The 24,506-nt window shown below is 37.8% G+C and overlaps 1 protein-coding gene across 3 annotated transcripts in view; it reads right to left on the reverse strand.

Moving 5' to 3' along the window:
- limk1a (LIM domain kinase 1a) overlaps positions 1-24,506 on the reverse strand; it is a 64,793-nt gene that overhangs the window by 11,694 nt on the left and 28,593 nt on the right. For 2 of the 3 annotated variants that reach the window (XM_047392534.1, XM_047392535.1), the window contains 6 exons: positions 19,792-19,930; positions 3,488-3,597; positions 1,411-1,626; positions 796-901; positions 402-607; positions 116-302 (listed from right to left, as the gene is read on the reverse strand). In XM_047392534.1, coding sequence (XP_047248490.1) covers positions 116-302; positions 402-607; positions 796-901; positions 1,411-1,626; positions 3,488-3,597; positions 19,792-19,930 — 964 coding nt within the window. Of the gene's footprint in view, positions 1-115; positions 303-401; positions 608-795; positions 902-1,410; positions 1,627-3,487; positions 3,598-9,326; positions 9,537-19,791; positions 19,931-24,506 lie in introns of those variants that run through there. The other variant, XM_047392536.1, reaches the window with a different exon arrangement.

Consider the following 24,506-nt stretch of genomic DNA (forward strand, 5'->3'; position numbering starts at 1 on the left):
CTCTTCATCTGTATGACAGCATGAGAACGAACATCGCGGACATTTTTTTAATGTCTTTTTTTAATGTCTCATTCCTTCCTGCTCTGAGTTGCATTTGACTTGTAAATGGGACTACCTTTATGGCCTGTCCAAAACATCCCTTCCCGAGGACTTCTCCGTGGATGAGGTCAGACGGGCGGAAGATGCGGTGAGTCCGATTGGAGACGACCCTGAGCGACTCCGACCGATTCATTTCCTTCCTGTGTGAGATTGGTGAAGCTGCGTTGCTGGAGCCAGGTGACTTATCAATGCTGTAGCTCCGACTGGAAGAGAAGAGATAAAGAAGATGATCTGATTGCAGCCCATGCCATTATCGTAAATTTTTGTATTCATAATAAACAGATGCTAGAACCATTTCTTACGTAATTATTCGCGATTTAAGGTTGCTGATGTCAGGGTGCGGGGGCTGGGTGATTGGCAGGGTGGGGCTGGGGCCGTCCGACACTGGTGTAAACAGGTAGCCATCCACCTGATCCTCGGCCTCTGAAGAGCCTCCCTCCTGAGCATGAGGGTCATGTTCAATGGTGAGCTGCAGCAGCCGGCTCGTCTCTTGGATGAGCAAATCGATCTAAAGAAGAACAAGTTCACGAGGTTAATTAGACCAAGCGTCTGACAGTGATTTGAAAGTGGATTGAAAGAGATGTCATTAGGGCAAACAGTTTAAATTCCTATGTAGTTTAATAGTTTTAACTCTCAGTATCTGTTGATAATTGATCTGTAAAATTTTATTTCCCCCCCGAAACAGCTGGTTTCTACCTCATCCAGGGGAACGTTGTGAATGGGCGTCCCATTGATTTCCAGGATCTTGTCCCCAACATGAATTGAGTTTTTCACATCTGGGCTGATGCTGTCAGCATCCACCCTGGATTAAAAAAATAAGAACAATAAGCACCTTTCTGCACATTTAGACAAAGCGATAAAAACACATAAAGCAACATGTACTTGTGAAGCGGAAGGAAAACGATATATGTAATACTGAAATTAAACTACACACAGGTGGACTCTTTACTAAATTTAAGTGATTTTTGCAGGCATTTGGTTGCACTGGATTGCATTTAGGGGTATTACAGTTGAATACATATCCACACAATGCTATTTGAAAAACATTTTTGAAAACCATGTATCATTTTCCTTCTACTCCACAACAATATGCTACTTTATGTTGGTCTATAACATAGTTTCCTAGTAAAATACATAAAAACGTTTGGTTTTAACATTAAAATGCTTGGGAAAGTATGAATACTGTTGATGTTTTTCACCGAAAGCTAAGATCAGATAAGTTTGCAGCTAATTTGTATAAAAAAAACATTTTTGCTTATTTCCCTTCTACCTGCAAAGAAAACCAAATTTAAATCCCCCGTTCACACTCACTGGGACACTCTGACGGTGCGTCCATGCTCAGGGCTCAAACCTTTGGTAGGGCTGAGCGGCTGGTCGATAGCCACAGAAAAGCCCCGCCCTCTGCATCCGTTGTTCCCCTCGCTGGAGGCAGGAATGGACACGAGCGTGACGGTGTGTGGGATCCGGGAGCGCGGCGAGTCTGGCAGTGACACCGGGGTCACGATGGTCTGGTAGTAACACTGACCACTGCAGCAAAGAGACACCAACAGATAGAAAATATGATGGGAGGTATGAGAGAAGAGATATTGTAAACCTTGTGAGAAAAGCCAAGCTCTCATTAAACATCACATGTTGAGGATATGCAGCTTTAGCACATGGCACTTACTATACAGTCATTGTGAGGAGACTGACCTCCAACGTGACCAAATTTGTTTCGAAAGCCTACAAATGAGACTTTTTGTCTACAAAATGTGCTGGGAATTTACCTCTGAGGGGATTCAGAACCAAGACAACACTTCTATGGTTTGACTTAATTTAGGATTAAGGAGAGTAAAGAGGAGTCATTAATTTGATCCTTATTTTTCTCATTTTTAACTTGAATTGTAGAAAACCTATTTTACAAGCCAGCTGTGGGAACTGAATGCCGGAAGAAATTATTGTAGCGTCTCTGCAACCTTATTTGATCTCAGAATGACTCAGTATTGGTGAGATCATAGCTGTGTGGGGGTTACATTACCAGTTGAATTACTTTTTTCCTACTCATGACTCTATGCAAAAAAAGTCTAGCCGTAAGACAAGATGCCGCCATGATAAACCAGCATGATAGATAAAACTTTTGGAAGCTTCAGATTCAATGTGTTTGAAAGACTGTGTCTTATGACAGTCACACTCATACATCCCCGAAAATGCAGGGACAGCAGCTAATATGACGCTCACACTATCGTCTCTGACTTGTCGTAGTTAGAATAAGAAGTGAAAGATTACCATTCTAATCCCAAGAAAAGAAAAGGCCTCATAGTACCATTAAATATGAAATAAAATAAACCTGCAGAAAAGCTACACTTTGTGTGTTCATAATTTAACGCCTTTTACCACTTAGGTGGCTGCTTAATAGTGTTTTATACAAATTATTCATACTTTATCTGTTCAGTATACTTTTGGATGTTTTGAATGTAAGTGTTGTTGTTTATTATCTGTTTTGCAAGGTGGTGCTCTCCCTGTTGGCATGGAAATAAACCAATCTTCTTTGATTTCAGTACATTTCTTCAGTGGAGAAAGAAATCCTCCATTAACAAAATAACAATAATTTTTATCAGCACCAGGTTTTCAATAAGATTGAGGTTCTGCCCTGAGATGTCCATGGAAGAAGGCTAACTTCCAGTCGATCCCAAGATGCCACATTTCCTTACAATCATACTCACTGTGAGTGGTGGCAAGACTAACTTTTTCCAATTTAAAGAGTGATTTAGAGAAAAAATCCCCTACGTAGTGACATAATCATTCCCAAGGAAAACAGGAAGTTATGAAATATGAAATAAATATTTCAAAATACTTTTATCAACCTAAAAAAAAGTATAAATTAAAAAAATGCTCCAATTATATTTATATAACAGATTTTTAGGGATGCCAATTAATGTGGCATCTAGGATTTTATTTAACATCATCAGACGCTTAAACTGATCCAGGAGAAAAGAAATGTGCTTCAAGATTAGAATTTTCAAAATTTCTCCGTGCCTAATTTTGCAAATGCATTAAAAGATTATTTATTTAAAGGCTTTTTAAACATCTTTAACCGTAACCCAATAAGTTTAGATGTGTTATTTTGAATTTGAAATTGTCCATTGTTTCTTTGAGATTAGTGGTTTATGTGTTGTTATGTTCAAAGATAAAGACGAAAATGCTACTTAAAAGGTATTTTTTCTGTTAAAATAATCAAATGCTGTGTTCAAACCGCATACCCCACACTTCTGGATTATTTTACATCAAATATTTTACTATTTAAAAACAAAAAAACATTAAAAAACTATTTCCAACCATTCTGACAACTTGAAGTTTTAGATTAAATTTGGAGTTTTAGTTTTAAATGTAGCAAGCGGTGGATGCTCACCAGTAAAGTTTGGATCTTTCCACCAAAGCGTATGTGTCCCCATCACCGATAAACGCCCTGCAGTTCAGACAGCTGAAGCATTCTGGGTGATACTTTTGTTCTCCTGCAACCTGCAAGTGAAAAAAGAAAGAAAAAACATGCATACCTAAATATTCCTTAAAAATGTTCATGGTGTATGCAGACAGATTATTTCAATGATCAAATAAAAAAAAAACAAAAAAAAAAAAACAACTTGCTGCCAAGAAAAGCTTTTAAGAACAGTTAGGGTGCAAGATGAGTTACAAGCTACATGAGGCTTTTATGACCAATCTGGGAACAGGGTGAGGTCTGGTCACTGAGGTTAAAGCAGAGCTGCAAGCTCTTAGGTCGTGTTTGATGCAGCCAGATGTCTCGTGAAGCTGGAGGTCGTTTTGTAAACAAGAAGTGGAATTGAATTATTGCTATAAAAACAGAGCAGGAAATGAGGAAATAATTCACACAGACAGACCAGAGGATGCTGCTCTATTGGGGTGCTTCTAGCTCTGTTGGTTCTTCACACACAAGAAACTGTTAAAATAATCAGACAACCCGCCAAATGTAGTGTGGTGGAAAACAGGCACTTTCAGACCTAAAGTACACCCTCTTGTTGCAGCACTTGCTTGTATCCTTTATTTATTTAAAATATTGTAAAGAAAAAAAAACAACACACTAACCACCTCTTAAAAGTCCACTTTTTAAATAAGCATGTCCCTTCTTGCTGACTCCACGACTTAAACAACTAATTAAATGGCCCTCCACATAATATTAACGATCTCCTGCTTCAACTCCTTCAAGTAAATCTGTCACCTGTCAATGCAAATAACCCACCCACTCAAATACTTAATGAGCATCCATGATTAAACATGCAACAAAGGTTGAGCCAACTAGAGCCGTTTCCTCCCTCGAGGCTGAGGTTGTGGTTTAATTTTTTGCTTCGAGAGGCAGAATTTTATTTTCAAGAGCCAAACCCGTCAACAGATCTCATCACCTGCAATTATCTGCATTGCTAATGTAAAGAAAGACTAACAAGGCGGTGCTGCATACAAGAGAGCGGGACAAGCATTAAATCACCTAATTACCCTATATTTTGTGAATTTAGTCTTTCTGCAAAATATAACAAGAAGCCCACGGCAGCAAGCCTGAATTTACCTCAACTGTGTCCTCAAGCCTTGAAAGCAAAAGCTAAATAAAAGCATTGACTGGTCATCATAATTGGTCCATTTTTCGCTAGACCCTCCCTAATTGGTGATTTGGCCAGTCGGCAACTGAAAGCACAATATTTTTTCCAATCAGTAAATTGAACTAGGAAAGCAGAACTAATTTGAACACGAGGTTAGTACGTGGCTATTTTCAGTATCAGTGAAGTGAGTTAAAAAATTAAGTCAGCAGAACAAAACGTGTAAGAAGCTGCCAGAAAAAAGCAGCAATTTCTATGATTTTTTATTTATTTTCCTACACTTAGTAACACGCCTAAACTCTGTGGGTCATCTTGTCTGTAGAGATTGTAGAGCCAATTGTAAGACATCAGCAGACATCAGGAAGCTGAGCATATTACAGCGGAGAACCTCTGTTTTAGCCTTTTGAAGAGACCCAATTCTGTCATAGATCCTGCTGGATTAGGTGACGTTAGACGTGTTTTCAAAATATCACAGAAATACAGAGGCAATTATTTACAATTATTAATGCCATCTCCATTAGTCGCACTAATCATGCTAATACAAAATGTTTAAGACACTTTCAATGGTGAATTCAGTTTCACCTTTGAGAGAACTAGAGAAATCCTGTTTAGCGGCAGAGCTGTGTAACATAGACTGCTCTCTCTAACACACACAGCATGATTTTCCTGAATATCTGCAAATATTTTTTTATTTTTAATATAAACATTTTATTTTCTCAGTTTATTCAGAGACTTGAACAAAAGTATGCTGTTGTTTTTTACATTTCTCAGAGAGAAATTAGAGTAGGCTAAGAAAAGGATAGGTAAATCCGAGCTTTACAAAATTGGTGACGATAAATCAGCCACATAATCTCCAATTGGTGCATGTCTGAAAATAGAGACACAAAAGCAGACAACATGACAAAATGAAAAATCCAAAGCAAACAGCATAAACATCTGCTGCTCCGTCTTACTGAAAAAGCAGAAACGCAGCAATAATATGGCACCATTTGGCTTTAATACAAGAACAACCTGACTTGATGTGTTTCTTTTTATTTCTCTCAAAAGAACAGAAGAGACAGATTAACATCCTGGTAGGGTGAGAGGATGAAAAAATCCCATAGAGAACCACAGAGTTTCTAAAGGAGAGAATGGGACTGGCCTGAGGAACTTTAGTTCTCTATATGGACTTCATATGACCCAACAGGATGATTAATTAAAACTAACAGCATGTGATATCTGAGGTCTGAACACAACGGAGGAAGAAGGAAAACAACTATCCGGTCATAATTTTGTGCATAACATTTAATTGTGGGTATCTGTGGATTTCCTGTCTGCGTCACTTTAGGTGCAACCCTGCAAAAAGGGAGACGACAGGAAGAGAGGACAGCTGGACAGAGACGTAAAGGGTGTTGGCTCGACACAGTCTGTCACTGAGACTGCCATTTGCCTGCCATGTGGGCACACACACCCATTTAAAAGACAGACAGCTGCTCTCTTCCCATTTAAGACATCCTTCCTTTCCCAAGCATGGATATGATCACAAACGGAGGATTTGCAAAAATCTTTGTGATCAGAATATTTCATAAAACAGAGTTAAGACACATCACATGTCTGGTTCCCCTGGATATCACCTTCTTTCTCTTCAAGGATGTAGGTGTGTTATATCTGTGGTACATTACTGTATATGAGCTCATCATCATGCTTATGACTGTGGTTCTTCATTTTATCCCCATCTGTGACCAAAAATCAGTCTCTTCTCATGATAACAAGCCAGAGATTGTTCAGGTCTTTCCCCTAAGGGCTTTGAGTCTACAGGGTGCATTAGTAAACATTTCAAACGGTTGCACAGCAGAGACGTAATCTCTCGACTAAATATTGGTCTGAAATGTTTATTCAGAATATGTCATTATACTGAAGCAGCAGAGGTAATGTCACCGTTTTTGAACTTTGTTGTTGTGTTTGGAGATGCCCTGATCAGACTTTTGCTAGCAATTACAGATTTTTTGTTTATGAGGCTTGACTTGCAGGTTCTTACTTTCTAAGATGCACATAAAACAAATTTATGTAAAGTTTGTTTTAATGGTAAACAATGACTACTGAAACCAACATTAAATAAAGAAATACAATTATTTATATTTCTGTAATTGTCACTAACACTAAGTAATTTATCTATTTTCCCTAAACTCATAGCAAGATGCATCAGACAAGATGCTGTCTGTTGATGTTTTTACAGAGAGAAAAATTGGAAGTGTTTAGTTTTCATAAATTAAACAGAAAAAGCTCCTACAACACATTTTCCTTTAATAATAATTGCATAATGGTCAATAAAGTTTTTTTTGGAGTGGTTAAACACTCCAGGAGGCCGAATTTTGAGAAATTATTTAATAATTTTCTAATTAGGAAAGTATGACTCAGATAGATATATTAACTGAGCTTTGAAACATAAATTAAGCAACATGGATTTGTGTATTTTTAACAGTTCAGCTGCTCAGGTTAAAACCGTACAGAAAAGAAAACGGGATGTGTAAATATAAGTTTTAAAATAAAAAATTAAATTTTTCAAAGTGAAGTTCCTAACACACAAATTCAGATCTCCTGGTTGAAGTTAACTGTGTTGTTTTACCACCATCCTAACGTGAGTAGATGGTTAAAACACTGATACAATTTTGCAACATTTTTAAAACGGATTTCTCCATGAACACAAATGAAATGAAGACACTAATGGTCATCTCACAAAAAGCCAGGTATACTTGGGTCGTTCATCACCAAATTACTTGTGCATTTTTATCCTGAGGTGATGGGAGACGAAGCATTAAATGACCAGCTGGGTTTCCAAACACGCTTTTTGGCAAAGAAGCTTTATTGGTTTCTAAGGATTTATGAGCTGGTCTAAATTTGCCGATGCCTCAAACTGAGGAATCTCTGATGGTATATAACACTCAAAGCTAAACAGTTTAAAAATGTTGGTAGAAAGGGAGAGTTTTGTTTTAACGATGCAGCCATGTTGACTTTTCTTAAGCAGGGTTCTAGTTAATTGCAAAAAAAATGTAACATAAAAATGTCAAAAAGAGCTCAGATAAAAAGAGAAGGTCTGGTTGTCACAAATATCAGTTTTAGGAGAGTCCTCTTACAAATCTATCTTAAAGGCTCATCTTAATCAACCTCTGAAGAAATACCAACTCTGTGACAACTTTTAAGGGTCGTGATTACTGTATTTTTCATTTAAATTAAATACCATGTCATACTCATAAATAATTTAAATATTCAGTAAAAAAATGTTTTTTTAAATTTTCCTCTTGGTCTTCATACATTTTAGAAGTGCATTGTTTTTACTTCTTAGTTGCTGTTTATATGAGTCATTTTACGAAGGTTTAATTTTAGACATTCCACCATGACATTGTTGAAATTTCTCATGCAATTTAACAGATGACTGTACCAATATAGATATGTAGTCAAGCAATAGTTTATAACGAAAAAAAAAAAAAAAAGAAATCAGATAAGTTGCCACAAAAAAGGGGAACCAATGACAAATATTAACCAGTAACTTAAGAACAATTTTTTGTTGCACTTATCTCAAAGTAGCTGCTTATTTCTAGGGCTCCAGAGAAAAGGTTTCTTATAGTGTCGGCATTAGCACCAAATTTTAATGGCATAGGATTAACGCATATGTGTGCATTCATCTGCCGTTTGAAGAGTCCAGTGAATGACCAGACTAAATTGTTAGTGCTTTTAATCTGCTTTACCTCACAACTGATCCAATAAACCTTACTTCATTAATTTAAAAACAACCAAAAACAGCTTTATATGACTGAGATTTTGGAGAAAACACATAAAACCTAAGAAAACACAAAATACATAAAAAAAAAACTGTGAAAACTTATAAATACCAATACTAAAAAAATAAAAAGGACTAAAAAACATGGTAAAAGGGACTCCATGCAGCATAGATTCACATAAATATGATTTAAAATGTTGGAGAACGTTGCGATTAAGGCTGTTTAAGCTGACATAAGGTCATATGAAGCTTGCCAAGAGCACTCAGACCTTTAAGCTACGGTGGGCATTATTTAGGGAAATAGAATTGGAATGAAGAGTGAAAACAGTGGGCCACATTGATGCTCCCTGAATGGAAACCCCCTTCTATCACAAACAGTACAGTAACAGTATATACACAGGCCTGCTCTTTGGGAAGCATTAATATATTCTGACTGCTTGCTCTGCAGATTTCTCATTCACTGTAGTAAAACAAGGAACCTCATCGGTGTGGCTAAAAAGCACTTGCAATTAGTAAATAAAAAATACCCTGAATGCACTGTTTGAAATATACTTTTATGTTAGATATCTGAGGAAGAATAGCTTCTGAAAATGGAAGGCTTGCTACATCTCATCAGTTGTCCATGACGTGATAAAACAAGAGCAAAGAAGAGGCAAAAAGAGAGCAGATCTGCAGTTACAGAGTGATATGCTGACCTACTTTAAATGACCCACAAAATGCAGCATCACATTTTGGATTCAGCTATAAATTACTCTGCAAAAGCAACCTGGCAAACCGTCCCTCCATCAGGCTCCTTTCCTGCTTCCTCACCGGCTCATGAATACTACATATGATCCATACAGCACCCAGGAAGTAAGAACGGGAGTGGCAGGAGTGATTGGCCTCACCTTCTTATCTCGTCTCCACAGCCTAAGACAGCAGAAACTCCAGAAAAACAAGTCTCCCACCATGTCAAGTCTCCTCCTCGCTCTTCTAGTTCATTCTACTGAGGCAAGAGTTTCCCCCTCTGTCACAACAAAACACTGGAAGCAGCCAAGCCGAGCGGAGTCACAGAGCTGCAGGGGGAGGGAACTGAGCAGCCCACGTCTTTGCAGCTGAGCTCATCTCTGAATCATTGTTCCTCCTCCAGACTCTTCCATCCATCCCTCTCCTCTCTGTCTTTCTCTACCCTCTTTGGCTATGACCTCATCGTTTCCTGTTAGGCTCCACCTACTCTTGGTACATGCGTCTGTCAGCCAGCTAGCCAGCTGCCTCCATTGCACACACCTCCACCCCTTATACCCCCCAACCTTGTCTTTAGAAAGTTCCCCTTGGCTCACATTCTGCCTCTTATTATTTTGCTTTCAAAGACACAGATTTTCTTGTAATCTGTTATTGATGTCAAGACTTATTTATAGGCTTTCTGCAGGATTCTTTTTGGGGTTTTCTGGGGAGTGTTGGCTTTTTGACTTTATTCACAAGCTGGCCATTTTTAGAGGAATGCTGTGTTGTTTGTTAAGCCAGTTAAGCCTGACCTATGAATCTTTCATTCAGAAAAAGCTCTAAACCAAAGGACAATGGGCCAGTTTTGAATCAACAGGTAACAACGGTACCCAACAGGATCTTTAGTCTCTTTATCAATAGCAAATTGCTTCAGAGACAAAACCTGTCCCAATTTCTTTGAAAGATACCAAATAAACACAATCTGATTAACATGGGAGCACTTTAGCATTTCTGGTTCTTAAAGACATTACTTCCAGATGGTGATTATCTGCTGTAGATCATTTTGTTGACACTACTCCTCCACTTACTCACTTTTGTCATTTTCAAGGACATACTGCAGAAAAAAACTAGCAAGCCTAAAAGTATCCACACTCCTCAAATGTTTTTATATTTCATCAGTTTACAGCCAGTTTACATTTTATATTTTATTCAACTTAAGTTTTGATTTTTATTTGCTAAACATTTGGAAAACCATGCCCTCTTTTCACAATTATTCACTACTTTGTGTTAGTCTGTCGCATAAAATCCCAGTACAATATGTAGAAGTTTGTTACTGTAATTAAAGATGCACTGGTACACAATTTTTAGCCAATATCCATAATCACACTGAAACCGATTTGAGATAAGTCCAATTTCCGTTTAAGACGCACAATAACAAAAATTCTAAGAATGGCATTGAGAGTATTCATTATAGTCTTCCTGCTGTCAGCAGTCAGCCATTATTGGGAGTAGGAGCATTTTGAATTGGCTTCGGCATTTTATGTTAGAGATTAGCACAGATAACTCATCTAGCATTACAAAAACAGCAGTCTCCGTGTATTTTAACTAGAGAATGCAGATTCATATCTCTGAGATTTCCTGAAGTAAGTGAACATTTCCAATTTCAGCATGTTTTAGAAAATAAAGAGGTCGAAAGCTGAAAAGAATAAAAAGCAGCAACTTTTCAATCAGCCTTCTGGTTATTTACAAAAAGTTTTGCTCGCTCTGCTATCTACTGTTATATAAGTGGCCTCTCTCTCCCATAGCCATATTAGAACGTTTATCCACCAACTAACATGTTTTAAGTTTTGGTGAAATAATCAATATCATAACAGAGTTTAATATTCTTAAAGTAAAGCCAACATTCAAAGTTTCAGTGTTGCGGTTCTTTTGTTTTTACCCGTACAGTACAGCATGGGATCACATGACCAATGGGAACAAGTGCTGACCCCTTCCTCACTTCAGGACTGACGGAGTGTGCAGTTATTTTTAGACGGTCAAATGAGCTCTGCGTGCTTCCTGCTGGTTGTTATGATAAAGTGGTGGAGACAGAATCCAGGTGGAGATGGCTGCTGGGCTAAACCTTAATTAGGTTACTGTGGGAGTTCTGGTCACTGCATCAGAAACCGGACAACACTGAGAAGTCCAGGCAGCGAAGGGAAAGGCTGAAAAGCCGATGAAGTCAATCTGATTATTTAAACCACATAAATTTGACTGGATTCAACTTTTGTTTGTACATTTATTAATTTCTTTAAATGTGGAAGGTGTACATTTAGGACAATATTGTAAGAATCAAACTCACAACCATACAATTTGCTAGATAGCTACTCCTTACACTGAATCACAGCCACTACTACCCTGACAGAGAGCAAGTCAGGAGTTGTTTTGGCTAAATTATCCTATTTAAGGCAAACATGAGTCATTTTAAGACCCAAAACAACTGAACTCTGATTGTTTGCAGAGGATCTTTTTGTTTATTTATTTTGTACTGAATCCATAACAGATTAATATTGTTATATAATATAAGCAACACAAACTTCTTCATTTTCTTTTCGCTCATTAGATTTGGACTTTTTTAAATACTTTGCTATAAAATATCATCAGCCTGTGATCATTAGGTTTTCATTTGGACACAATGGTATGTGGTTGGTTTTAAAAAAGTATTTCTTTTTTTATTTAGATTCAGCCTCTTAAAATTAGATTTACTTCAAGTACTGTACAGTATGTAAGTTATACATAAAAGATTTTCACAAGTCATTTTTCATAGTCTTTTAGGGACAATTCCAAGTCAAGCCTGAAGTCTTTTAGATGCAAGTCTCAGTTTTTTGTAGTGATGTACATGAAGATCCCACGCTTTCTGGTCTTTTTATAATATAGTCTATTGTAGGTTTTTCTTCTCCTTACTTTAAGTGGTAGAATTTGTGTTCCAAAGTAGGCAATAAATTACAAAGTGTAGTGTAAGAACATTTCCGAAAAAGAAAAAATGTCACAGAAAAAGCTTTTATTTTGAAGAACCAAAACTCGATGCCACGTTAAGTCTGAAGTTTTAATTTTGTAGAGTTAGATTCCAGATAAAGAGAAGCACTGATGTTTTTAAGAACTACTATCTCATGATTACGCCACATCATTCTGGTTTTGCTGGTTGATCTCCTGTTTGCCGAGAATGACGCAATGCTAGATGTAAGGCTTTAAAACTGCTGTAAAACCGGTATTACAGATTTGGTGTAGTCACATCTTAGCTCCCCTTTTTTTTAAGTTTACAAAATTTTTCTAATAAGAGGAAAAACATCTTATCTGTGACTTCTAACCAAATTATTTGCATGGTAGAATAACTCAAAAACTGGGCTGAATAATGTGTCCAAAGAGCAAAAGTGCGAGTTTAGTCAAGTATGTTGTCACTGAGGTCAGAAGTGAAACCAAAGCAGCCCACAGTTACACCTCAGGGGGGATTTCAGCCTACAGAGGCTGCCACTTTCGTCACAGTTTCCAAACCAAGAGGAGGAAATGATAATTAAAGTTGATGCGGGTCTCTGACTGAAGCAATAAATAAAAAGAGAAATTAGAAAACATCAAGTGTGATTGATCCAAAAGGTCCAGCAAGGTGTTTAACACCCCAACTGCATATAATCTGAACCTACAACCTCCCTGAGGTGGAAATATCTTAGCTCAAGTCACATTCATCCGTCATGTTGCACAATTGAACAAATTCCTACAAACTCAAAAAGAGCCCCCAAACCCCACCCCACTCCCCCTAACAAGTCTTGCATAAAATGACTAGAAACATCAAAATAAAAATAATTTCCCAACAATACACCCGTACATGAGGTATTTACAGAAACAGCAGGCAGATTCCTAGTTGCACAGAGCTTCATAATACTAGTGGGAGTTGGTGAACAAAGAATGTAGATCTGGGACTTTCCATTGGGTCTGAAGTTGACTCGATAAATAGATTCTAGCTATTATCTCAATACCAAATGATTTTAGTTTAGGATTTAACCCAAAACTGCTGCAAAGTAAAAATTTAAAGCCAACCCATTAATACATAAATCACTTTTCCTTCAAAAATGTTCTAAGTAGCATAGTTCAGTAAATAACATTTACTTTAAATAAAAAAGAAAGTGCAACAGAAAGCAGAACCAGTGGGACGACGGTGGAGGTACATTCCATGATGTAACCTCTCACCATGTTTTGGGGAGTTTCACAAAGGGAACACAGAATGGCCTCAAAAGATTTCCATGTTCTTGAGATTTCACAGAAACATCTTGAATTAATCATCTTACTGTTTTACAACATTTTGTAACACCAGAAAAAAAACAACAAATGAAAGTGAAACTAATGAAAAAAACTAACAAAAAACTGGCAACTCAAAAGAGGTAAAAAAGTATCCCTATCCAACTAACTGAAGTCTTAAGGTCACGACATTATATGATAGAAAATACACAAAACTGCTTATTTAGCACTCTTTCGGTCATGTGAAAATACCCGATTAAGGTCACCTTACCTGCAAATATCTAAACAATAATATTGAAGGCATAAATTAAGCTGAGGCAGTAAGCCAGGCGTGTTTTGTCTCTCAAAGTGTACAAAGTGTGGGTCAATGAATGCTGTGTTGTGAGAGTCAGTGGCAGCCGATGTGATCAGACATTAAAAAATAGATTTATTGCATGATCTTTATACTTTATTTTTTAATGTATTTTATAATACATATTTATTATAAGTTAAAGTTAAAGATCTAAATCTTTTATATTTATCTGGCAAATTGAAAACAACCTCCTTTCAATTCAAGGGTTCTATGTATTTTATACAGATTAAGGGTTGTTGGGGTGTACTTAGTTTTTCACAAAACTATTTAGTCTCGTTGTTTGAGAAAAAACATTATTGGGGCTCCCAAAATACAATTTTGTGTGGATCCATGGCTGCACAGGTAAAGAGCATTCACGTATTCGATTGGGTGGGAATAGCACAATGCCTTCAATAGCAGGGTTCTATGCATTCACTGGTCACTTTAATATACACATTTGTTCAAACTATTACTAACACAAATAATCCAATCCCATGGCAGAAGTTCAATGTGTTTAGGTATCTGAAAGCGGTGAAAGCTACTTGATGAAGTCCAAACTGAGCGTCAGAATGGAAAAAAGGGGATTTGAGGGACTTTGAACATGGCGTGGTTGTGGGTCCCAGTCAGGCAGGTCAAAGTATTTCAAATTTTGGAAGACTAGGATTTTCACACACAACATTCTCCCAGGGTCACAGAGAATAGTTTGCAAAAGGGAAAAGCTCCAGTGACCCGGTGCCACTCCTACCGGCTAAGAACAGGAAATTGAGACTACAATTTGCCCAGTCTCAACAAAACTAAGCTAAAACAGACTGGAAAAAATGGCTTGTTATCAGCCCTCTGCAGATTTGAATGACATGCTGAGGGGGAAATCAGCATTTTGATTCAGGTGTGTTAAAGCAGGGGTACAAAGTTGCAGGAGCAATCAAAGACTGGATTTGGGCACCCCTGAAAATGGTTCTTGTAGATGGATTCTGTCAGATAGACACTTAGCTACGAGCTAGCTACACCTTGTTAGCTTAACAGGCAGCTAAACAGGCTTTTTATTTAGATCTATATGAAAATTCATTTACACGACTATTTCAAATTATAAATGTTTACTTGCTTGACAATTTTATTTAAAAAATATATCGATGTCAAGTTATCTTCAAATAAATACGATTCACTGTGGGGGTAAAATATGCTTGAATTAATAATCCCTGACTCTAAACGAAATGTTGACATATCTAGGATTAATGCAGCTTCATTAGTTCTGACTGACTAATTAGACACATGCAGCAGAAAAGAGGGTTAAGAGAAGATAATTTTAAATTACATCAGCTAACTCTGAGCTCAGCACATCAATCACTCTAAGGTTGTAAATAACTGAAAGCCACTTCTCTGGCTGAATTACTCCCAATTTACCCAATGCTGACACTGCAGAGAACAAAAGGCTCATTCTGAGCAAACACACATAAAGTCCACACAATGCAATGTTATTATGCAACAGAAAATATTCTGAAATAATAGCTGGAACCAAATGTTGGCTTTAATTAGTAAAAAGGAAGTGAGGGAGAGAAATTAAATTATTATTTTGAAGTAGTATAGTCAAAAAGTATATTCAAAACAGTTAAATCTTTTGAGCTTTTAACAACTTTTTTTGTTCTTTACTTTGATACTAACGACCAAAAAAACATATTTTAAATCAATGTGTCCGTTTATGTTCCTCAGGTGTTGCGAGTGCAACACAATCTTTAAATCTCTCACTGGATACTCCACATCAGAGATGGTGGATATGAACTTTAAATTTTATCAACATATATTAAAAATTAGAAAAATTATTTAATCAATATGTTTTTCACACTGTATGAAAATAACTTTCCATTGGCAAATAGTGTACTTGGGTACACCAGTTATGTTAAGTGGTGCAGTTGTTCCGCTAACCAGCACACAACGATTGCATTCAATCACATTTTTTATTGTATCAATACTTACTGATGGAACCAACAGTGGACATACATCAGGTGTGGGCCCTGAGAGAAATTAGAGTCCAGCTAACGATATTATCAATGTGCAGAGCATGAATACCTGCCACTTCAAATACAATACTACTTGCGTCCAAGCAGTTCTATGCAACTGTGATATTGCACGCCCTGATATTACGATGATGATGACTGTGACTCAATATATTCTGCAGTTCTAGCGGAAACAAACATTCCTCTGAAAGTCTTTTGTCATTAATGAGTCCTGGTTGCATTGCACTATACTTAATTTTGTCTGGAAAAAATTGGTTTTTTTGAAAATCAAGACAACTGACTGCCATTTATGACAAGAATCATGTCAAGAAACTTGCATCTTCCTCATTGTCCCAATAAATCCTCCATCAAGTCTGCATGACAGCTTAAATGTGAATTTTGAGATATATCACGAATACCATGAAGGTGTACTGTAGATCAGTGTAGATCAAGCAAAAATAACCCCTTATTTCATGCAAGCAGTGTCCAAGAATTCCCAGAATATAAAGTTGTTTTTTTACCTCAACATTTGTTATGCTCAATAAAAGTTTTTTGTGAACTTCTGTCAATATAAAGTATGTCAAAGTTTCTTACATGCGTGATATCATTTGGCTAATTTAGATATTCAGAAAGGCTTGAAATAATCCATAGTTAATCACTGATTATACATAACTCTAACATTAATTAATGCGTCAATGGAATGATTAATTGTTTAAAAAATTGGTAATGTGAAAAAAGCCTTAGTCATTGTATTGTAGCTGGAATAATAGATTGTTGACATTTTTGTTCTCCTTTGATTCTGAAGAAAGTATCTTTGAAAATAAAAACAGCCCATTTATTATTGGTTGTCTAAAGTAACTTAGCTTTCAAGTCCGCCTGTAATTGGTTGATCAGGACCTGTGACAACTCCACTCCCAGAAACACATGCTCTTGAAAACAGAGCTAAGTTCAGGGTTCAGAGAAAATCTGAGAACCTCTGAGAAGTTCAAAGAGGACCAATCACCCCTAACAATTTGGCTGAGATAAGTGTTTTTTTTGGATCGTACAATATCCATCTACTTTACAAAGTTCCTCCTACCTTAGAAAGTTTTTACTGTAGTTTGGTGTTCACCCCACTTATTAAAGTTATTTTTTATTAATAATTTTAAACATTCATTTCCTAGTCATAAACTTCTCTGTTTTACTAGTAGCATGCAAGTATTCTAGTATTTTTTATCTTTATATTTGTTTATTTTTTCTCAATTAAACCGTTAGTAAGTCGATCTCAGAGTGAATTACTGAGGATGATTACCAATTGAGAGATTGATTGGTTAAAGAACATTAAGATTTTTGAGTTTTGTGTAACTTACACATGCTATCACAGACAAAACAGGTCATCCACTGTTTAAATGTGTAATCATAATAAGGTCCATCCATGCAAAGATAATGTGACAAGCATTTAGCGGAAACACAGAGGCATGAACACTGTTCCACATGACATTTATAACAAGTAATTTTCTACAACTGTGTTAATCCACACTGTGGAAATAAACCACAGTGGGGGCGGCGCTGGAGGTGTAATTAGCGACCCATGTATGGAGGCCTTAGTCCTCGACACAGGCTGTCGTGGGATCGAATCCCGGCCCCGGCGGCGTTTTCTGCACACTCTTCCCCTACTCCTTCCACCATATCCTACCTATTTACTGTCAAAAAATGATAAAAAATAAAGGCCACTAATACAAAACATAAAAAAAAAAAAAAAAGCCACAGCCGCTGTTGGTGTAATGTTAAAAATATTTATTTACTTCCAGTCTGCCCGATTCATTGCCCAAAAATACAAGTTTGTAGCAGGACTTATACCCACTTTTGCAAGCAAACAACTCTTCCATAACAAATAAAATTAATGCAAAGCACGGCTTAGTTTGTATGACGGACATATTAAAAATAGGGGGGATGAAATCACTTGAAATGAGCATAACGCTCCTTGTCACCCATTTCTAACAGACTGACCATGATGTCTACATTTGTTTCTCTGCCGACTCTGACTCATCACTGCGTCATAAAATTGTTTTCACTAACTGTGGTAGCTGTGTTTTATGTAGTGGGCCATCAGCGAATTTTTTAAAATAGGACTGTGTTTCTCTGCTGATCTGCACAGAAGTGACTGTGCCTGACTGCCCCAAGCATACAGCTCTGACCTTGGTGAAAATGTCAACAAGGTAATATAATGAATCTCTGCATTATGGATTGAGCAGCTGACTGATGTCAAATTTGTTAAAGTGCAGCTGCAGTCGATAAGTGTCTCTGCAGAACCAGGGGGGCAATAAACCAAAGGAGAGGGAAGCAGCAATCTGTCTGCCTAATTCATTTACTTTAAAGAGACTGCTACATCACTGAGATTGCACTGCAAGGGTCTGTAGGTTCTGTACCCTTGACAATGTTAAAACTTTCCTTTTTAATAAAGCTTATAGTTAGAGTGGCTTAGGTTATCCTGAGCTATCTCTGTAGTTATGCTGCTGTAGGCTTCGGCTGCTGGAGGACATAATGACCACTTTCACCCTCTTCGCTACATTCTCACACTACTCTCCAATTTTTGCATTATTTGCTGTTATTTCAGCTTTTAACTTTGTTCTCTCTATTCTCTTCCTAGAAGCTACACCTGGTCTGACTCTGTGTCTACCTGTGACACCTTTCTGGAGAGGGGCATTGTCCAAGCTTCTGCTGGCAACAACTTAATGCTCACCCTCTACTGATGATCCACATGGCCTTGCCCTGTCTTTCAGTGTTTAACCCTTTCTCTCTCCTAGATATGGCGATTAACTAATTATATGTGCTCTCTTTCAGACTCTAACCTTGAAAACTGGCTCAGAGTTTATCTGTTCTTTCTTTCTAGATGAAACGACTAAAGGAGCTACATCCATTAACATTTACTTTTCCTTCCCATAGAAAGTACTCCTGGATCAGTGCTTCTTTGTTCTTTTTGTATCTCTGCTCTGTTCTCTTAAACCCCCAGGCGGTCGTGGCAGATGGCCGCTCACACTGAGCCTGGTTCTGCTGGAGGTTTCTTCCTGTTAAAAGGGAATTTTCCTCTCCACTGTCGCTACATGCATGCTCAGTATGAGGGATTGCTGCAAAGTCAACGCCAGTGACTGTCCACTGTCTCTACATGCTCATCCAGGAGGAGGGAATGCTGCAAGTCACTGACTGGATGCAATCTGCTGGGTTTCCTTAGATAGAAAAACTTTTTAACCAATTTGAATAAATAACTGAATCTGACTGCACTGTTCAATGGTTAGGACTAATTGGAATGTATGTACCTGACTGTTGTGAAGTGCCTTGAGACAATATGTGTTGTGAATTGGCGCTATACAAATAAACTGAATTGAATTGAATTAAAGCTGCAGTAGGGAGAAAACCGTGTACTTAGCCTGAAAATTTGAACAATCAAGCTGAAACTACCCTTATAATTGTCAAATAATCAGTATATAATTTTGGACAGCTGTTTAATTAGTTTGCACTAGATTTAAGCTCCATTATCAGCTTTGCGTTTGTGTTAGAAGGTGATCTATGCCGTTCATAAAAATGAGATTGGTTTCAGACACAAACACACACACCCACATTTCATATGCATTTCTGCTGCTTGCAACCAACCAGGCTCTTGGATATACTGTATATGGACATGCGTACGTAATTAAAATCTTTAGTTTCCTTAAGCTTTAAAAATGTGTGATTAAGTCCACATCAAGTCTCCTTTGATGTCGGTGTCTTGTCCTCCCAATAATGCAGCAGCACTTCTCATCAGAAGGAGACTCTACTGTTTATCTGCTACTGTGACCACATCAGTTGTCCACCCGATCTACCCTTCTGTCCCAGCCCTTACTTTCAGTGGTGTTCCGGAAAACAATCTGACAGAGCTGCTAATGCGATCAGGTTCAGTACAGGTCTGGCGTGCATCCACATATGTTGGCACACAATACCTATGCCAACAAAAATGTGTGGAGTCCGGTGTAACTCGAGGTTTATCAACAAACAAAGAGCCAGCAGGGGAGAGGGGACGCTGAGAGACGAGTCTGCTCTTACCATGATGAGGCCGGTGGTGATTGGGTCGTTGCAGCCGTGGCACAGCTCCCCAAACTTGGCCCAGTAATCCTTCTTGCAGTAGAGCCGTCCATCTTTCTCATAATACCAGTGGGACAGGGAGGCGCTGCACTCGCAACACCTGAGGAATATAAACGGACACATTGAGCAAAATCCAAAAAGTATTTATTCAACAAAGTATATCAACCTTACTTTTATCTGATTTTGTTTAACTCAGAAAAATGCATCAAGGTACTTGTTCTTGGATGAAAATTACCAGTATTTGACCCACCGAATACCGATCAGAGCAGAATCTCATCTTAAGGCAACTATATTTTTAGTTGTTTTGCAGGTTGAATTTGACTTTATATTAATTAAGTTCCTCATTTTGTACCCTTTTAATAATCCTTTTTATATGCACATTTTTGCCACAAGTATTAACTTTTTAAATAAAAAACATTTTATTTATCTTTATATCAGCAAATCATGGTAATTTGATAAATTTTGAACTCTAGTCAATCGATTGGTGCAACCCTGTTTCAAAACTACATAAAAAACATAAGTGATAAAAACAAACCACAGGAATACTGGACAATGCAATATGATGCATGTCACAATCTACCTATTATTTGGCTTCAATAAGAGTTGTTTTCATGATTCGGTTCCCTTCTTTATCACATATTACCTTTGAAAAAAAATGTAACAAAACTATCGTAAGCAAAAGAATCATTGAGAGGTGTAACCTGTTGTTTTCAGCACTAGAAACGTTAGATTTAAAGTTATCTTTTAATTTGATTAATATGTTATTTGTAACTGGAAGAATAATCAATGATTTGGAGTGGCTCTGGCAGACACCTGACTTGAATCAGGCTTAAAGATTTAGAGCTTATTACAAAAAATGAATTGTTAAAATAACAATGGAAACATGCAAAAAGGTTGTCAGGAATTATAAAAAACATTTGATTGCTTCAATGCCAACAACTTATTTCCCAATGAGAAAGGAGGAGGCACAAAGGAGTAAAGATTTTTTTTATTGTACAGTGTCTTATTTTTTGGCAGATCTCTGTCCTTTCTGACCAGAAACAAACAAATTAAAATAAGTTGCATATAAATCTGCCAGGGGTATGAATAATTTGGGGCTTAATTGTGAATGATATTGGATTCCAGAACCAATGACCAGCGGTACATCTCTCAAAGCAAATCATTAGGGTTATGTAGCAGGAAAACAACCGTTCCTGTAAGTTTTGATCTGACAAATAACTAGAATTATTAATTATATTATGAGTCAAATCAACAAGAAACATCAAAACAGAGAGTAAACATGCTAACATCAGCACTGTTATCTGGAACATCACTGATGGCTCAGTTAAGAGTGGCAAAATCACAATACCAATGCAGACCAAGGAATACTGATGAAACATGGTGTATTAGTTTCATTAAGCAAATACATGACATTGATTTTCATACAAAGCATTATATAGACTCCATATTGGGCAATACCTAACGGACTCAGATCAGTATCAAGGATAAAAAAGTCCTGATTGGGACACCCCCAACACTGACACAAGAAAATAACTGAAACATTAGTATTCTTCCACCATCAGCGGTTGAGACCACTCAGCTACAACAGTAAACCATAAATTAAGTCATTATTGTATTGATAGAACATAATAATGTGCTGAACTCTGTAGGCTGCACTTTCACCCTCCTAATGACCAGCTGCAGGGCCACAAATTATAGTTACACGGTGACTGCGAGTTCCTCGCTGAACCCAACAGTTAAATGTGATCACACCAAAACACACAGCTGCAGCTGCACACAGGAAAAACAGAGTGATGTCAAAAGACAAAATAAATCTGCAGCTGAACACACTGCATCAACCGACTGATCATTTCACACTGCTGACCGCAATTTGTGTGCAGACGCAGATGGAGAAAAGTAAAGGTTGGTGCAGAATGGAACAACAAGCTGTTAACAGCTCACTTAATCTCCAGGAAAAAAAAACCAAATAAAACAATGCATCTCAAGTAAACCACCGACAAACGTCTGTGGACGATTTTCCAAAAATAGGTCTTTAATGCTAAAAATAAAAAATTGCCATGTGAACGAATACCCCAAAACAGAATAATCGACCAAGACAATCTACAGCATTCTCAGAGGACTGATTCTGAACCCAGAAGACCAACACCAGAGTAAGTGTTGGTCACTGGGACAATAATCCAAACAGAAACTGTTCAGAAAACCTGACAGACATCAGGTGTAGGAAGGCTGATTACACAGAGCAGGGCTGACAGAAAGCTGATAACACACAGATGGAGAAGAAAACACCCTCCAAATTCCAGATCAGGCCACAGATACCATGACCCAGTTTGACAGTAAAGTAAATACAGGTGAGTGAAGGTTCCTTAGTGCCGTTAACTGTAAACATTTCTGTGGAAAGGATCGGATTATCTCATATGATGCAGGAGCATGTATGTCCACACAAACACGATTTAAAATGTGTGCTAATCCCCTCCAGATACTCCATCACACACTTGTGAGTATGCGAACGGCTGACGCGCCTGTAGGCTTGTGAGTGCTTGTTTAGTAATCTGACTAAATCTCTGTGTCCAGCGTCCATGACTGAGTGAGTGTCTCCACTCTTTTTTCAGAGATTTTTCCCTCCCGTCAGCCCGCTGTCTGGACTCATCTTCACTCGGCACAGCTTCAAAAGCTGTCAGTTAACAGGAGGGAACATGGCTTCAAAGGCACCACAAATCGCTTCGTCCAGCAATTCTGTTCAATGTCAAACACCGACTATTTTAATTTACACCACAATATCAGCTTATTCTTTCAGGATGTAGCCATACTGTCCTGCCGATTTGTCTGTTGAAGAAATCAATCAGGAGCCACTTTTTTGTTGTAAAATATTTTTTCTAGTCACACTTTAGGTTCAGTGTTAGGTTTTTGTACTAAATTTTTGTAGGGCATCGGTTTCATGCAGCTAACCTGTGTGCATAAATTATTGAGACCGCCAGCATCCCTGTGAACAGAGCGCCAATCCTGAAAGGCTTTCTGGAATATTCTGGGAGTTAGATTTAGTCAGAAACAAACGGAAAACATAAAGAATACATTCTGTTGCACTGACAATAAAATCAACAACATTTCCTGGAGAAAAAAGTTGAGTCAATTTGTAAATGTTTAATTGAACTATTTATTAGTCCAAATGACTGATCAATATCAAAATTAAGCCTCTGTAGAATAATTTTCTCTTACGATTTAATTTTCAGCCAGATCTCTGCTGTTATTTAGTAGCTTGCAAAAGTATTTATATCCCTCATTTATTATTTCACATTTTCTTGATAACTGGGATTTTCTGGACAAACCAACAGAAAGTAGCGCTTAATTGTGAGGTGAAAGGAAAATTATACATTCGGTTAGTTTTTTTTATTTATTTTGTTTACCTAAAACACAACATGGCTGTCCACCTAAACTGACAGGCTAGGCAAGGAAAGAATTAATGCCTTCAAGTGTTTGACATATCAAGCTCTCCTTTAAGCAAATTCTTAAAGGGTTTTTTTGTCTTTCCGTTGATGCCCTGTAAAGCACAAGGAATTGTCTTGCACATGCATAGTTTTATTTAGAAAAGCAGTCAAGAGGTCCATGGTAACTCTGTCAACAGGACAACCTTTAGTCCTGTACCCCAGAAATCTGGAATATATGAAAGAGCAGCACATGGAAAGCCACTGACCTTTTGGCCTACATGCAAAACTCAAAGTGTGGGGGAAGATTAATACCGCACATCACCTTGAACACATTATCTCGATGATAATGTGTGCATGATGTATCCATAGTGGTGGATACATCATGCTGTTGGGATGCCTATCTTCAGCAGGGGGACAGGGAAGCTAGTCATAGATGATGGGAAGGTGGGTGTGGATTTGAAACTGAGGCAGAGTCTCATCTTCCAGCAGGATAATGATCTTGAATATACAGCCAGAGCTACAATGGAATGGTGGGCCAGTGGTTCACAAGGTAGGAGTCAGGAATCCAAATTAAGTGTTGGGACCGGAGATCCTCTTCAGAAATGAAACCGAATGAGGCGCGGCTCTGGTGGTGTAGGGGTTAAGCGTGCGAACCATGTATAGAGGCTACAGTCCTCGAAGTGGCCGTCCCAAGTTAGAGTCCCGGACCTGGAGACCTTTGCCGAAGAAATGAAACCGAAGCATGGTTATGCTTCTCAGTGGGGAAAAGCACACCACAATGAAAAAAAATGAACATTAGGTATCTTTTTCAATCTGCTTCACAATTACTGTATGCACCACTTTGTGTTGGCCTCAAATATATTGAAATAAGTGGTTGCAATGTGAAAAAAATTTGAAAAAAGTTATAGGTATGAGAATAATCCTTAATGGCACTGTAACCATTTTTTTATTATTCCCAGCAATTATTGTTTTTTGCTGAAAAGCTCCTTGTTAGCATTTTACCCTAAAAACAGCAGTTCAGCACAGCTTTCCTCAAAGACTTGGATACTCTGAAATGCACACACATGACCTTGAATCACAGACACACACATGCCATTTATTCAACAGACAGACTGTCTCTCCCCAGTGTGTGCATTTAGGACATTGCAGCAGCTCAGCAGATTGTTGCAGAGCTGCTTCAGTATGCAGCATGCTGGATCAAACTGGGGGGTGGGGGGGGACCTGGAAGTGGGTCAAACCTTCTAGAAGACGTCT

The sequence above is a fragment of the Girardinichthys multiradiatus genome, chromosome 18 (genome assembly GCF_021462225.1).
Source record: "Girardinichthys multiradiatus isolate DD_20200921_A chromosome 18, DD_fGirMul_XY1, whole genome shotgun sequence".
Taxonomy (NCBI): Eukaryota; Metazoa; Chordata; class Actinopteri; order Cyprinodontiformes; family Goodeidae; genus Girardinichthys; species Girardinichthys multiradiatus.